General features: G+C 36.1%; 1 protein-coding gene across 7 annotated transcripts in view; it reads left to right on the forward strand.

Annotated features, from left to right (window-relative positions):
• Nucleotides 1-16,134, forward strand: part of CCDC141 (coiled-coil domain containing 141) — a 96,454-nt gene that overhangs the window by 8,778 nt on the left and 71,542 nt on the right. For 6 of the 7 annotated variants that reach the window (XM_074873082.1, XM_074873080.1, XM_074873081.1 and 3 more), the window contains exons 4-6: nucleotides 9,519-9,710; nucleotides 11,969-12,077; nucleotides 14,786-15,039. In XM_074873082.1, coding sequence (XP_074729183.1) covers nucleotides 9,519-9,710; nucleotides 11,969-12,077; nucleotides 14,786-15,039 — 555 coding nt within the window. Of the gene's footprint in view, nucleotides 1-9,518; nucleotides 9,711-11,968; nucleotides 12,078-14,588; nucleotides 14,626-14,785; nucleotides 15,040-16,134 lie in introns of those variants that run through there. The other variant, XM_074873083.1, reaches the window with a different exon arrangement.

A 16,134-nucleotide genomic window follows, 5' to 3' on the forward strand; every position in this document is an offset into this window, starting at 1 on the left:
CTGTTTTTCAAGAAATAACAATGACAGAAATAGATGGGAAAAGGAACAAAAGACGGAGAGTTTTCCAAAGTTTTCTCATTCCAGAGCAATCCGATATCCAGTTCTGATGACAATATCGCTCATTGGGAGCAATCTGATCATGAACCTCATTATGAAATGATGAACTTGATCGTGAAAGGAAGAGGATCAAGAGGAGGCAGAAGAAGAACTTAGGTAGTATAAGAACAGAAATATTGTAAAGTTCAACAATCCAGATATAAGGCTGTGCAGTTAAAGTGAATAGCAAGTATTTCTGTTGTGGCCTTAAGTTTACTACTTGACTGTGGAACAGCTGTTAACCACCATGGATCTGGAAACAGTCTAGGATCCGATACTTGCAACTATTCTGAAGAGAATTAGGAAGTACAACTGGAAATTTAGGATTCTGGTCATCTATACTGAAAAAAGCTGACATCAAACTGAAGGTAGGTGCCTAGTAGGGATATCAAAGGGAAGAGTATCATCTTATTTCTTAGTGTGGGCTAAAAAAAATGGGTTTTTTGGATTAGCAAAAAGACCAAGATTCTCATAAATATATTGAATCAGTAAATACCACAGGAGAGCAACTGCTTAAATTGAACAACGTAGATAATGTTGGAGATGTGGTATTTTAGTGGTAAGTGTATGGATACTCAAAAAGATAAAAATGTTTTATAAAGTCTCCCATTACTTGTTTCATGAACTAGCTTCTCAGTATGTTTTTTTTCTGATGATTCAAACAACCATCATGAGTATGAAAGCAATTTAATCGCTATTACCTGAGTGTGAAAAAACACTGATGACCAAATCCAGTTTAGAGTCACAAGTATTCCTGATGAGATAAATTCAGATCCTGGGTCTCCAATAGTATGGTGGGAGAGGTCTGTAGGACATCACCTTTCCCAGGTCATGTGGGAATCTTCTGAATTTCCTCAGCAGCCCAGATGAGTTAAAAGTTATCTTTAGCGCTCTTTTCTTTAAAATAGCCTGTCAAAGGGCAGCATAAATTCCACCCACCTACTGCTGGGGCTTTGTTGTTAGTTTAGTTTGGTTTGTTTTTTAAGTGCTGGTTGTGGTCTAACACAAAATGAATTTTGTGTTTCCTTGAACCAACTCAAGTAAATTTTCAGTAAAACTTTCAATAAAATTAATAAACTTAAGAAATTAAGCAAATCACCATCTGGTTAAATGCTTCCAGGCGTTAGCTGCTCTAGCCTCTTTGAAAGTCAGAGGGGACACCAAAAGAGCTAAAGCAGCATCGATTTCCTTGCACCCTAAGGATCAATGCTTATGCTTTGGAGTGAAAATAGGCTAACCAAATATTAGGATACAGAGGTAGGAGAGTGGATTTGCATATGCTAATAAACATTGTTATTTGGCCATGTTCTGCAAAATAAAATTACTATATCTAAGTCTGAAAAAAGCCTGTAAGGACCATGGAGCTATACATGCTATGCAGTGATTTTCAGCTAACAAACAAATTCCAAATCAGATACTTCTGTGAATGATTGCAATAATTATAATGGGAAGTTTAAAAAAAAAAAAGAAGTAATTTTTATTCATCAATTCAGTTAGTTGGCATAAACAATGTTGAATTGAAAGTACTTGAAGATGCAGCACCCCAGGATGGTTGCTTAGTTTGAGATATTCACTGACTATCCTCCTATTAAATGCCTTCAAGCATTTGTTAGAAAAATGATTATTTGTGCAGAGTCTGCTACAAGCAGTTTATGTCTGTAAGAGAGATGCCCAGGAGCAGCCTTGCATGAGCTACCCAAATGACTCTGCCATTGTTTTAGCACTATTTCCGAGTTGCCAGTGCAAGAAGGCAATGATTTATTCTGTCTGTTCATCCAGTACTTGGTACTTTTTTGAAGCTACTGAAAGTCAGATTTAGTGTGAAGTTTTGCCATCTCAAGAAGAGCAGAAATGATCAATGTGTTTTCATTGGCCAGGAAGGGTAAAATGCTGCTCACTGCACACCTTTTTTATTATACAAGAAAACTTTATTGGTTTGGGAGAAACTGCTAGATATTTTTAAAAAGTTGTTTAAGTTAAACTACATAAAAATATGAGTGAATTGAACATTAGCAGTTTTGCTGAAAGACAGGTTTTTCATATAGCAAAAAGGAAACCAAAACCTATAATGATTTTAAGCATTTCTTAAATGTGTTGTACAAAGGTTAAAGCAAGGCAGTTCCTTGGCTCCAGAGCCAAGAAAGCAGTTGTTTTATTTTCTATGAATAATACGTACTGCCTGAAAAACATCTCATCAGCTGTGGAATGAGTGTGGATTTGATAAGAACTCCAGTATAATTCATTTTCTGCACTACATTTTGGGTTTTTTTTAGCTAAATCGAATTTTAGCAATGAAAATCTATGAGTTAAAATTCACATTGCACTGAAAGCATAAATAAGGAAACCAAATTACACTTTATAGAGTAGGATTAGGTCAAATAAGTCTATTAATAATTCTAGCTGTATAAGCTACAATTATACTTCTTTGACTATGCCAGTAACTTTAGATATTCTTGTGTATTTACATGTAAGTGGTTGTGAGCAATGAGCAGTTTTGCAAGCTGAAGACAATGCCAAAACTCTAACTGGACTCCGTATTTAACAATTTCTTCTGTATATGAGTGAATGAAGGTGGGACCATGAAACTATTCAACCAGAAAGAGTAAGTTCAGGTAGCAGTTGAAAGGTGTCTGAAGAATTTAAACAGTATTGTGTATGGTAATGAAAAACTTCTGGATATACTATGTTACCCATAGTAATTGGATTATTGGAAACCTATGTTGTTTCTATTTTGAATGTTATATTCTGAGTTCTGACAGCAGGTCTATGTTATGCTTACACCTTGTGTAGACATCTGTGATACCATCTCAGACATAGCCAGCAGTGTAGCAGCAGTAGTATGAACCACAATTACCTGCCGCTTTCACTAAAACCAAACCTTAGTTGTATACCTTTAGGAACCTTTCTAGGAATCATTCTATGTCCATCAAGAACAGGGTTCATTCATTTTGCAACTGGTGCATTTCTTGTGCTCAAAGCCCTGTAATGCTTCACTAAATTCCAAGCACCCTGTGGCTAGAAGCGGTAAGTTGCAATAGGATGGTTCTCAGATCTTTTTTGAGCTGCACTGTACTAAAGAATTTACAGTGCAGATGGCAGAAATGCTTTTAGTGAAGATACAACCCCAGTGAAAGCAGTAAAAACAACCTGAGAAGTACTCTGCTAGCACTGAGTTCTAGGCTACTGACACTGCGTGACTTAAAATTTACCTTAGGCATGTCTTCACCAGCTGCACTCAAAACAGATACCACAGTGGACTTACCCATAGCAGCATTGTTTTCTCTGAAACAATACTGTTGCAAACTGGCAGCACTGTGGATAACTCAAATTGGCAAGGACAGGAGACAAGCTTAAGAAACAGGAGAGGCCTTGATTAAACTAGAGATGGCTACAGTCACAGTAAATTTAGTGCTAGGACTTACTGCAGTAAATACGGTTCTTGAAACATATACTCTTGTATAAAAGTATGATTCTTGCAGAGTGACATGAGTTTCAAACAGTTTGAGTTGTTGTGGTACAATTTTGTCAAATATCCCACAGCTCTTCTACCTGGTAATTTTTTTTTATAAATGATTCTTTGGGAGTACACTTTCCAAGCAAAGAGAGGGGTTAATTTCAATTTAATACAGTACAATGAGATCTTGGCGATCTACAGTGACTTTAAAAAAAAAAAAAGTTTAAAGACAATCAGCAGTAAATCTTTGAGCAGTGGTATTCAACATATTGTTAACTCACCACTTTGATCCAGTTTTATAGTGAGATAATTGGAGGGGAAGCTCTTGCACCTGTCCCACGTGTTTATGGCTCAGAAATGCACTTCTGTCCCAGGTTCTCCTGTCTGGTTTCTGTTTCCTCTTTCCTTTTCTCAGCTGGGATTATGTACAGCCAGGTGTAAAAGTGAACAGATGTTTACAACGCACAGAGAAATGCCATTTTCTGTGTACTGCTGACATGATCTTCTTGTAGTCTAAGCAATTCCAGAATATTTGACTACGGAGCAAGTTTGACTTGACTATTCAGGCTTGATCAGGCTATAAGATATGTTTAGGATTTGTCTTTTTTTTTTTTTTCTTTTTTATTGCTACAGAAACTGGCTTGAGGAGTTTAAAATCCATAAATTCAGTAGCTTTCCTACTGAAGATTACACTGAAATGAAATGTGAAGATCAGATGCACATACTTCAGTGCAACTTTTTGCAGCTCTGCATAAGATTCACCAAGATTTAGAAATATTGTGAATAGTTCATGCCTTGGTATGCTCCTTGCAGTAGAAGGTCTCTTTTTTTTTTTTCCCTAAAGCCAATCTTAGCTACATAACATATGTACACAACATAATGTTGAAATGAGAGAATTCTGTAGCAGCAGAGATACACAAATATCTCATCATTGACAGCAACTTTGTAGCCTATAGACTACAACTAAAAATGCCTACCTATAAATAAGTGTAAACTGTGTGTTATGAAATAATTTTAAGTTAGTAGCTAAAATTAAATTACATGGCCTTTCACATTCTTTAGAACCTTCTGGGGATAAGAATCTGTGATGAAGTGCAGCACTCATAGCAGAGAGGGAAGTAATATGGGGAGCAACAAGCTGTCTTTGGATTATCTCAGCCCTGGGCTGGAACATCTACTGAACTGACTTTGAACAAAACATGGAGGGAGCAAAGAAACAGGACAAATGGCTTTTTCAGTAATAACTACCTCTGAGGCTGAGTGGTCTGTACACTCCACACTGCTTTATGCTTCTGCCCTCACCAGGCAAATGACAGCTTTAAGAAACAATCTCATGGTTTCCCTCTTCACTAGAGTCACACTTTGCAGGTTAGAAATAAACTGGGGACTTTCAAGGACTCCAACTCTCTGCGAGCCTCTTGAAATGGCTGGAAAGTAAGGGCATGAGAATCTCACCCATGGCATCAACTGTTAAAACTGTGGGTTTGGTTTATCCCTCACCTGTTGAGGGTAGCTAGCTGTCCAGAGAAGCAAGTATCCTCAATGGTTTCCAGTCTTCTCACCAAATTTTGGAACAATCTGAACAACAAAAACTTTAACACTGAATAAAAGCGAGTTGATGTTTAGTATTTGAACATTGATATGAACTTGCACTTCCTATGTACCAAGTGAATCAAAATCACTGAGGTAATTTGTTGTAGGATAGTCCTAAATTTAGGTCTATTTTAAAACAAATTTTAGGATGTAACAGCTATTTCCTAGTGTTGGGTGATAAATGACAAGAAAGGAGAATGACCCAGTCTGCACAGGAAACCTTTGTTATTTTGTTTTCCCTTTCATGGTCTCTTCATATGTCTTCATTTATCAGTACTTAAACTATTGAAATAATGAATGAAATACATAGACCTTATTTATTTTTTGTTTTTATAGCTTTTTAGAAATTAATACCTTATATCCTAATTAATGACTCTTCTAGAAAAGTCTTTTTCTAAATGTAAAATAGTGTTAGTGCTGAATTTGGGTCTTGAGTGCTATCACTTTGAGTAAGTTGAACTGTTAGGAAAGAATGAAACATTTTTCTGTGTCCTGTAGACAAGCAGAGCTCTAGGCGTTTCATGTTATATTATCATATATAATTAGAAAATATTGATCATTCTGTTGAAATTGGACAGATAACAAAGCAGTGTGACATGGAACATTAGTAATAAATTTCTCTCTTATGTGTCTGAAAAACTAGTCAAATTATCCTTCATTGTGTCTTCATGGTAACAAAAACATTGTTTTATACTGTGCTTTTATTGGGATTGCCTTTTAAAATCATCTTGCAAGCAGCCTGGCTGTGTTTTCAAAATATATTTTGAGAATTGAGGTCTGTTCTGAAGGAATGTAAATGTCATATCCAGCCTTTATATTGTCTATGAAATGTAATGAATGAGAACAGGAATAGCTGGCATTAGAAATAATTGGAAGACTGAAATATATTAAATGTATAGATTGTTTGAAGAGCAGCATATTATAGTTATGTGTGCTCATCTACCTACTGGCAAATGGCTTCAGTTAAAGAAACTGTTCATTAGTATTCCATGTGCAAAACCTTAGAAACAAATTTAGTGGCATAATTAGTAAGATGGGAACAAAACAACACATGAATCTACCAATTCTACTAGCATTATATAACACAACAGAAATGTGAGCGCACTATTAATGGAGGTTTGCCTTTGATGTGCTTGATAGGTTTTGTATTGTGAAAATCCCACATGTCTGAAGTTAACCAGCAAGTGGGAAAGAGAGGATGGGGCCTGAAAAGATGGGTAAAGTGGCCTTCCAGGTGAAGTAACTTCTTTCTTACTGTTAGTATTGCATTGACCATTGGAGATTTCAAGATTTTATCTAAAATGCAGTTTTCTCAAACAAGTGAACAATGTAGACAAAGATGTGCCCTATTAAGTAGCCATCATGCCTGTAGGTTACTTCTGAAGGCAGTTACCAGTGGGAAAAAAACCCCAAACATTAATTATTTTCAGTAAACCATAATCTGTTTTTTAAGAGAGGTAGGAATAGTATATACTACCTTTTTCCTAATTTCTCAGTTCCTCGACAAATATCAAGGAAAATAATCCTTGACTTTGTCATTTTTAACTGAAAACATTGACTGCTAGCATATTAAATTTCCAGATTTGTTTTCTAGCCATCACTTGGCCTTAAAGTGAGCTTTTTATATTCAGCAGAATGATTTTAACTGAACATGTAGAATTCTGATGTCATTTTATGGAATATCTTTCAGGTGTCTCATAACTTAATTCTCCACTAAAAGTCAATATTCCTTACATCCTATCCCTATGTTTCTCAATAATAAGATATAGTCTCCTTTTGCTGAACTTCTGTGATGTCTGAAAGAAGTGTCACAATTAGGAAACCCAACAAATAAAGGAAAGTGGACATAACGAATGGAGTCATGACAGCAGAATTCTCCATGGTTTTATTTTTTAGCTTATGGCATTCACTTTTTCAAATGAAGTCAAACTTAACTGCTAAAAGACAATGCTTGGCATAAAGAAGTTTGAAAATCATTTTACATCAAAAATATTGCTAAAGCATTTTCAGCCATATCTAGTAAGTGCTCTGAAGTATGTCTACATTAACCTTATCTTACCTTGCTGTCACAGGACGATGAAGTCACATCCTTGTGTATTTCATTCATTCACCTTCTGTCATGATATTTCTTTTATTCTACACATTGACCTTAAAGCTTCCACAAGACTTTCACAAGATCTTTTCTTCTAGGTGCTAGGAAATAAAACAAAATTCCTTTAGGTCTGTTAGCCAGGATTCATCCAACACAGGTAGCATTTGGCAGTTAGTACTTGGATTTTAGCCTTTTTTTCAGGTTGAACAAAGAATCAAAGCTTAGCTGGCTCTGAAGAGATTGTGCCCATAGTTAGGAAAATCCAGTATCACATGGACAACATAATTTTTATAGCTTTGACAGTATACAAGTAATTGAGAAATAACGATGCAAACCAATTAAAAAACCAACCAAACAAGGAAGTTGAAAGAACTGTGTTAAAGATTGCAGTGAAAGATTGATTTTCATTTGACATTTTCATGAACTCAGTTCATTAACTTACCATTCTCATTGTTTTGAAGCTGGGTTTTAAATTTTATTAATTGTTAAACCATATAATCTCTGTGGTTTAAAAATGATCATGAGTTAGTGCTGTTCTTTTTTTATTTCTAGTAATAAGGATTCTGACTGCTGCACATAAGACTAGAAAAACACCTGCAGCAACCCTTAGTTACCTTGTCAGCTAGATAAATATTTTTGAATAAAAGATGACTGGAGTACTTGTGATTAGATTCCTAAGGCCAACTCTTTTTCCTGATCTGATTCTTGTCTCGTTGTGGTATAATGGAGACATAAAACAGTTGCTATCAATAGTTACATCTGTGTGACAGTATCTACTCCATGCAAATGACCTTACTTAAAGTCAACGCATCATTTAAAATAAATGTTAATTAGATTTCTGCTTAAATACAGAACAAGTAGCATTTGAGGGATTTGAGCTTTTCTTCTCGTATTATGAGGCAATCAGGATGGGGATTCAACAGAACAAAAAGAACTGGTTTTACAGAAGGATTGGAAAGCAGCAGTTCCCATTCCTGGTATTCAGAAAATAAAATAGAGTGTGCATTGTTCTCTAGAACACTGGCTTTTGATCAGATGCTCTCTTTGATGGGTTTGTCACCAAACAATAAGCATGTATTCATGTTGCTGATAATGACTGTTCTGTATACTGTAGAAAAAGATGGATTTGTTGGAGTTTCTCTTATGACTGTTAATTTTACCACTCTTTGTTTTCATAGTTGGCTGCCTGTACATTTAAGATAAAATAATTTAATTCCATTTTTTTTCAAAGAAATAATAAAAGTTCCATACTTTATTATACTGTTCTCATAGTACTACTTTTAGAACTGATGAGCCTCTTTGGTTCAAGCTGACATTTCTGCGTAGTATGCAAGGTCTGGGGAGGACTGGGGGATATAGTTCTGAGTTTAGAACAATAAAGTTCTCTGCAATTTCCTCTCTTCAGTTGGATCTATCAGAAGAATTTGAAGTTTTCCAGTTCTTTAGCCTTTATTAGAGTCTGTGTCATGAGAATGAGTTATCATAGATTTTAATTTGCCTAATATAGATTTCTTTTCCATTACACATTCATTTGATAGCACCCATAATAACAGAAGAAAGTGGCACTTTATTAATTCATACTCATGATAAAACCTGAGATGGGGGGAAGAATAGAACAAATGCTAATCAAGTTTTCTGACACACTTAAGATTTTTAACATAAACTGCAGATGGTCCAGCAGTTATCTTTCTCATGGTGAGATTAGTAAAGGGAATGAAACACAGTAGAACAATTTTCTTGACAATAGAGTATTATTATTTGGCAGCCAGCTTGAGCAATGCCGTGAGCTGAACTTGAAACACTGTATAAATTTAGTGTTTTTCTGGAGAATAGGTGCCTATGTTCAAGCTACTCTTGTCTGGATTGCATTGAAAGCTTGTAATGTCAGGTATGTAATACGATGGCATATGAAAGAAGATTCAAAACATCTGCATTGCTACCACTTCCATGTAGATCTGTGTTTAAGGAGATGTAAACCCATTTGAATCTAAATATTAGCGATATAAAGATAAATTCTCTTAACACTTGTTTTTAAATGAAATTTCCTAAAAATATTGCCTCATAAGCACAAATGAAATTTAGAAGCTTGCTATGAAACATGCAGGAACAGCTGCACTCCTATCACTAGGAACTGGAAATAAAGCAGGAATAGGAGAATTGTGGGTAGTTTATCAGACCCACTGAAAATATATCCTGACACCAGTATCAGCACAGTGTTTCAGTGTTTTGGATTCTGTTTCCAGATTTCTCTTTTTTTTTTTTTTTTTTTTTCTTTCTTCTCAGGCTTTGGAAGACCAGGTGTGGGACCTGCTGCATGAAGCAGACAAGGCTGCAGAGGAGAACAAAGAAAAGAGTCAGGTGTATGATGCCATGGCGGAGACCCTTGGGGATGCATGGGATGCCCTCATCATTATGTTAGAGAAGCGACAGGCGCTTCTGGAACTTACTTCAGTGTTCTTTGAAAATGCTCTGGAGGTTTGTATTTAAATAAAATTATTCTTAATTTGAAACCTTCTGCATCTTACCAGTACTCTGTCCACTGTAATTTTACTCTTCTATATGTTCATTGAATTCCTAAAGGTTGAAGCAATTAAGAAATCTCTAGACGTATCCTTCCTTTTCCACCTTCTGGATAGATCAGGATGAAACTGAACAAAAATCCATGTAGGCTTTAAGAAATATCCTAGTCATAATGTCTCCAAAAGTTGTACTTGACAGAAAATGACAGTGAAAAATGGAACTGGGCCAAAGCTTTAAAAATGTAATTCAGTGGCTATAGACATTCTGCAGAGTATCTTTCATTTCTTATAATTCAACTTATTTGGCATGGAAAGAACTAAATTCTCAGGTGCCTTCACTAATACTTACTGAAGATTGGTGACTGAAATTTTTACACCGAAATATCCATAGAGCTATTGTAATTATGCAAACTAAATGTTAGTCTAACTAACTTGCCAGTCCTTTACCTGAGACTTCCCTGTGCAGATGTGCAAAAAGGACAACTGTGTGAGCCCAGAGACAGATTTTAGTGTTGTCTTTCCCTGTTTACCCATTTCTCTGTATGTCTTATCCTCAATTCACTGATACAGAGGGAGCTAAAGCAGAGAGGGATTCCATGTCCTGAAGTGTGCACTCACTCTGTGTAGCCTTACATTCAATTTGCTCCACATCCCTGGTGCTTTGAAGAGTTTAATAATTCTCTCTAATAATTTTGTTTCTAGAATAGTACAGTGCCACCTATAAATTACAGGAGCAACCATTATACTGCTAGCTGTCCTAAGAACTCCAAGATCAACAATCTACTAATTATTGTGTCCTGGCAACGTGTATTATACAAAGAAATTAGTACAGAGTTGGCATAAGTATCACTACAATAACTTCTGTACTACCAAAGGTCAACCTAGTGCAGAATAAATCCTTAAGGGGCTAGTTGAATTGCCCCTGCAACACGCTTATATCATTAAAACAAAGTGCAGCAGATGGAGCACAGCACAGATCACACCCGTTATATATGGAAGGGAAGAAGAAATGCGATATTGATTTAAATAGGAGTTGCTGAAACTTGTTATGGAAAGGCTTTTCTTTAAATGATAGCCTGTGATTATGGAAATCTTTGTTTTATTGTGATAAACCACAAAATGTATCTCAAGAATAGTCTGTAGTGAAAATCAGAACTCGAATCTCAAATGTTGATACCAGACTTTTATAACATGCAGATCAAGGAGATAAATGTTGAACAACCGAAATGGTTGGACTAGATGATCTTCAAGGTCTTTTCCTACATAGATGATTTTGTGATTCTGTGAATCTGTAAATGACAGAAAAAGCAGAACTTGCTTTTCATCTTCCTTAATTTCACCACAGTTTTCAATATCTTTGCTTATGCTGAAACACAAGTTTGAACTCCACTGGTTTCTTCATTCTTGAAAAGGATCAGTAGAATCAATAAAGATTGGCTAAGATGCAGAACATGTGTCTCAACTCTGAGCTACTCATACTTGGAATTGCACCTGCAAAGGTGCAAAGAATTTATTTGGCTTCCAAATAAAATTCCGATCTTGGTTTTAACAATCTCAGCAGACTACCAAATCTGCTCCAGATCTCCTTGAAACACAGCATGTTTCAGTATTTAAAAAACGGAACCCATGGAAAAATGAGATGTAAAGGAGTAATCTAACTTCAGTCTTCATTACAGAGATGCTGTTTTCCCACTATAATTAATTACTGTGTTTACCATAATATTAGTTAGCTTAAATTTGCTACTCATTTCTGCCTTCAGAAGATTGCTTTGAAGATTGTATCTCTGTCTGATATTGCCCTTAAATGTTTTTTTCCCTCAATACTGTAACATTAGAAAGAGGTTCTGGAAAGGAGACCTAAGTTAAAGGCTTCATTCATGTTAAATCATTTTACTGAAGGCTTTGAAATTAACGAGTTCCTCCATAAGACTTTATTTTCAGTGGGTCTGAAGGCTATGTAGGAAAGATGATTCATAAAGTGACAAACTGTAATTACAGAGTATGCAACTGAAATCTGGGTTCCCATAATCAATGAGAACCTCAAAAACCCAGGTGCTTAGAGGCTACAAAGCATCTGTACCTAGCAGTCACTAAAAATGTCTTTTCCCAATACTTTACAAATCCTCATTAGTTTTCCCTAAATACAGAGATTATGATGAAGTTCTGCAAAGAATATTATGCTGTGCTTCTTCCCACCCTGTTTTCTTCATGCAGTTTGCTGTTAAAATTGACCAAGTGGAAGATTTCCTGAAAAATGCCCAAGAGTTTGACAATATTGACTCTTTGAGAGAACTCCTTCTGCAACAAGAGCATCATACAAAAGGTACAAACAGTATTCCACTCCTGATGGTGTGTGATTGTGTGCTAACTGCTTAAAGGATGATTTTACTCTTCCTGTGCATACTTACAAAAAAAAAAAAAATCTTAGAACAATTATGAAAATGTTCTATTTGGAAAAATATAATGGTGAAATAACTCTTTATCAGGCCTCCCAAAAGATATAAAACTCCTGGCTTTGAGATAGAACCATGAGAGAGCTATCTTTGTTGCTGCAGAGCAGCTAGTGATAAGCTTATATTCTGATTTCAATGCAGTCCAGGTCAGATGAGCTATTAAGAAACCAGCCTGACTTTTAGTGCTGTTTGGCATGCAAGTTCTAAAACCATCGTTCTGTTTCATGGAAAAATTCATCAAAGTTATCATAGCTACCAATGAATTAGCATTTTCCTATGGAAAATTTCCATTAGAAAATTTCCAATCAGCTTTAGTAACAATCCCCTGCAGAGCCCTACAGTTTCTTGAGAATGGCCGGGGGAAAAGTATGCCCTCTGCTTTCCTTTGCCTAGGGATGGGGTTTGAAGCAGAAGTGGTGAAGCAAGGGTGGGAGCTATGAGATAGAGGTGGCAACTAGCCAGCTTCAGAATCTATTTGCCTACAGTGGTTCTCTGCATTTTGCTTCTGCCTTTGAGGAGTGGGGCTGTGTTTCACATCCCCATTGAGTTGTCCGATCTGTTCCAAGAGGTTCTGCAGCTAGAACTGTAACACTCTTGGAAAAAAGGTGCTCTCTCCTCTTCCACCACAACTTTCCTGTACATATGTTTGCCTAGGAAATTCTTCTATGTGAGTGTTCATTCAAATTTTCATGTGAAGCATCTTCTACCATGTTATGGTACTCAATTCAAAAAGGGCAAAATAAATTTTCTCAAAACCAATCTCATTAAGTGGCTACTTCAGACACTTTTGCAATTCCATGTGGTTCTCTATTTTTTTGTAAGACTTAAGACTCCATCTTTGTAATTTTAACCACATTTTGCTATAAGATTACTAACAACTGGCAGAATATTAATACTTTATTATTCACTAGTGGAGTACCAGCTTAAATATTTTTAGCTACCTTGAATGTCAGGTATTCTTCTCAGGAGACTGAACAGAGAATTGAATTCAGGTAACTCTAACATGGGTTTTGGGGCTTCTAATTCAATCTTCATGGGAGCAAAGTGCTCACTGTATAGCAATTTTAACGTGAAGTATCTGGCAGTAATTTATTGCTGAAGAGAGGGTCTATAACTGTAAGAATCAAATGGTTTGCCAGAGAAGGACTGCTTTGATGGGAATGAGCCTTTCTTCAGATGAAGGAAAGTCATTCCAATTGACAGGTTTCTTAATCTATCTTAACCACATCAAATTTTGAAAACTGATATTGTGATATTTGATAAAAAAGAGTTTGTATCTCTTTCTGCAAGAAGGATACTGACTACCCACTCCAACGTAAGATAGCTGAAAATACATCCTTTATAAAGTATTTGCTCTACCAGTATGTGATGAGTAGTTTATCACCAAAAAAAAAAAAAAAAAAAAAAAATTGAAACAAAGGCATTTCAAATCAGAATAAAAAAGGTGAAAACATGAATTACCCTCATTCATTTTTATATGTATACCATTTTGGATGGACAAAAATGCTGAAACGGAACATTTCTGGAAGGCAAGAAGTTAAATGGACAGGCTTGTTGCAGTGAGTTGTGGAAACTACACTCTCTTGTTAGCCCTTGCATCTGGAGAAGTGGAAGCATTTGACTTCTGCATCTTCCCTAAGTGCTCCATATGAAAGTTGGAGATTTAGGGTGCTTCACTTTGAATCATCAATAGAGGTACTCAGCTGGGAACATGAATGTTTCAGCTGTTTGCTGCCTGTTGTTGGTTGCTTCACAAGCTCCTTGAAAACTTTTTATATATGTGTGTGTGTACCTCTTATTCTGGCTTGGCTCCCCTTCTTCCTCATTCTATACCTCAAACTTTTTCCTTTTCATTTGGAAGACCTATAAATACTGATTGTTTTATGTGCATTAGATCTTTTACTATGTGGCTTTAAGGAGCTGGAACAAAGACACAGACATGACTAGTAGGTCATTAAAGTGTACTAGTGCACTGAATTTTAACCCTGAATGTATCTAGGTAGAGGTTATGGAAAGAAGATAAGAGTTCTTGATTTTCATGACTTATTTAGTCATAAGGTTATAACAGCCCCCAGACAGGAGAACTTTTCCTTTCAGCTTCTGTGAGGGGCATAAAGACCTAAACTTTACTTGCATCACTAATGAGAAACTACAGAGGTTTCTGACCCACACAGAAAGCAGGGTCGGAAACTCCACTTCAGCTTACCTGAGGATTGGGAAACCATCACAAATAACTCAATTTTGAGAAAACAGTATCACATCTGGGTTTTGTCTCAATGACTCTCAGTGCATCGTTATATGTCTATTTATATATACTATTATATGTACATACATGTATGTGTATACACTGTTATATCTTTGTAGGTATACTGTAGGCATGTAGCTGTTGAAAATACCTTAGGACACATACCTTCTAAAGTAAGTATTTACAACCTGTTCATGCAATGCATGAAAATACATTACGCTCATGTATGCAAATAGATAGGTAGTTTTAAAAATACTTGAGTAATATTTGAAATACACTACTAGAATTACAAATCACATTGGTTTCTTTTCCTATGAAATTTTATTCTTACAGAGCTTTTGGAAAAGTCACTTGCACTTTTAAACAAAAGCCAAGAGCTAACTGAATTCATAGAAGAATTCAAATGTGAGGGGCCAAATGCAAATCCGGAGATGATCCAGGGAGCCCAGAGCAGCTGCTTGAAAATTGACAATCTCCTTGAAATGCTACAAGACAGGAGACGGCAACTGGACAGATTTCTTAAACATCAGCGCCAAGGACTCGAGCAGGTTCTGCAAATTTGTTTGTGGCACCAACAAGAGAACCAGGTAAGACATATAATATTAAGGGAAGTCACAGTAAAAAAAAAAACCCTAGCAACTGTTTTACAGTAGATACTATTAGAGAAAGTGAGTTTAAATATATTTATTAGGCCAATATCCCTGGGCCACTTCTGTTTGAGATCCTAACTTTTGAATATTTGACTTTGTAACTATAACATCCATATTTTAATATAACTTTAATGTCTTCAAAAACACTATTTCCATTATGTGGATCCCTCCTGTAAGTTATCAAATGTGGTGCTTCAAACCAAACTAGATTCCCTTCAAACTGAATTCCCAGCACAAAAAACCTCTAGCCATGTGAGCAATAACAGTAACTGGTAATAGCAGTTACAACCACAGCAGGCTGTTTCTGGACTAGTCAGTTAAAAAGAAGATATAGCATAGGTAGCCAGTTGGTGTGTCTGAAAACAGAGGAGTATTTTGTTCTTGGAGTCAGACCAAAATTCTATAGGGTAGTGTAGAGATTGCAGGTTTTCCACACCTGCAACCTGTTTCTCTCTCTTCTTTCTCCCAGATTAGCTTCCATCTCTCACTGAATTTCTCAAATACAACTTGGTTTTGTACCTTCCTCTCAGAGTTTACATACATTTAAGTCTTACTCTTCCTCTTTCCAGTCCTACCACTCTCCTTTTCATTTCTCATCTCCCAGCATTCAGATCAGATAGTTTTTCTCTCTTTGTGCTCCACATTACCAGAAAAACTTCTGCAATGTAAGACTCTCTCGTCTCATTTTCTTAAGAAACACCACATAACTTCATCAACTTGTCAGAAAAAATATATGGGGAGAGTCCTGCTCTGCTTCTTTGGACGTTAAGTATGCTGAGAAGGAGGAACCTATGCAAGTTTAACTGCCAACCTCTAACAAGACTAAAGCTGAGTTATTTTCAGTGTTTTGTAAAGAGGCTAAAATTTTATATGGACCTCTGACAGTACAGTCCTGATTGTGATACATCTGAAAGTTTCCTTCTTTGACTCCAAAATAAAGTTTCTCCCTGCATCAGAGGAAAATGTTAGAAACTGTAGCAGTAGTCTATTCTGTAGGCACCAACTTTGCCTGTGAGGTTAAGATCCTCCTTA

The sequence above is a fragment of the Strix uralensis genome, chromosome 6, assembly GCF_047716275.1.
Source record: "Strix uralensis isolate ZFMK-TIS-50842 chromosome 6, bStrUra1, whole genome shotgun sequence".
NCBI classification, from domain to species: domain Eukaryota; kingdom Metazoa; phylum Chordata; class Aves; order Strigiformes; family Strigidae; genus Strix; species Strix uralensis.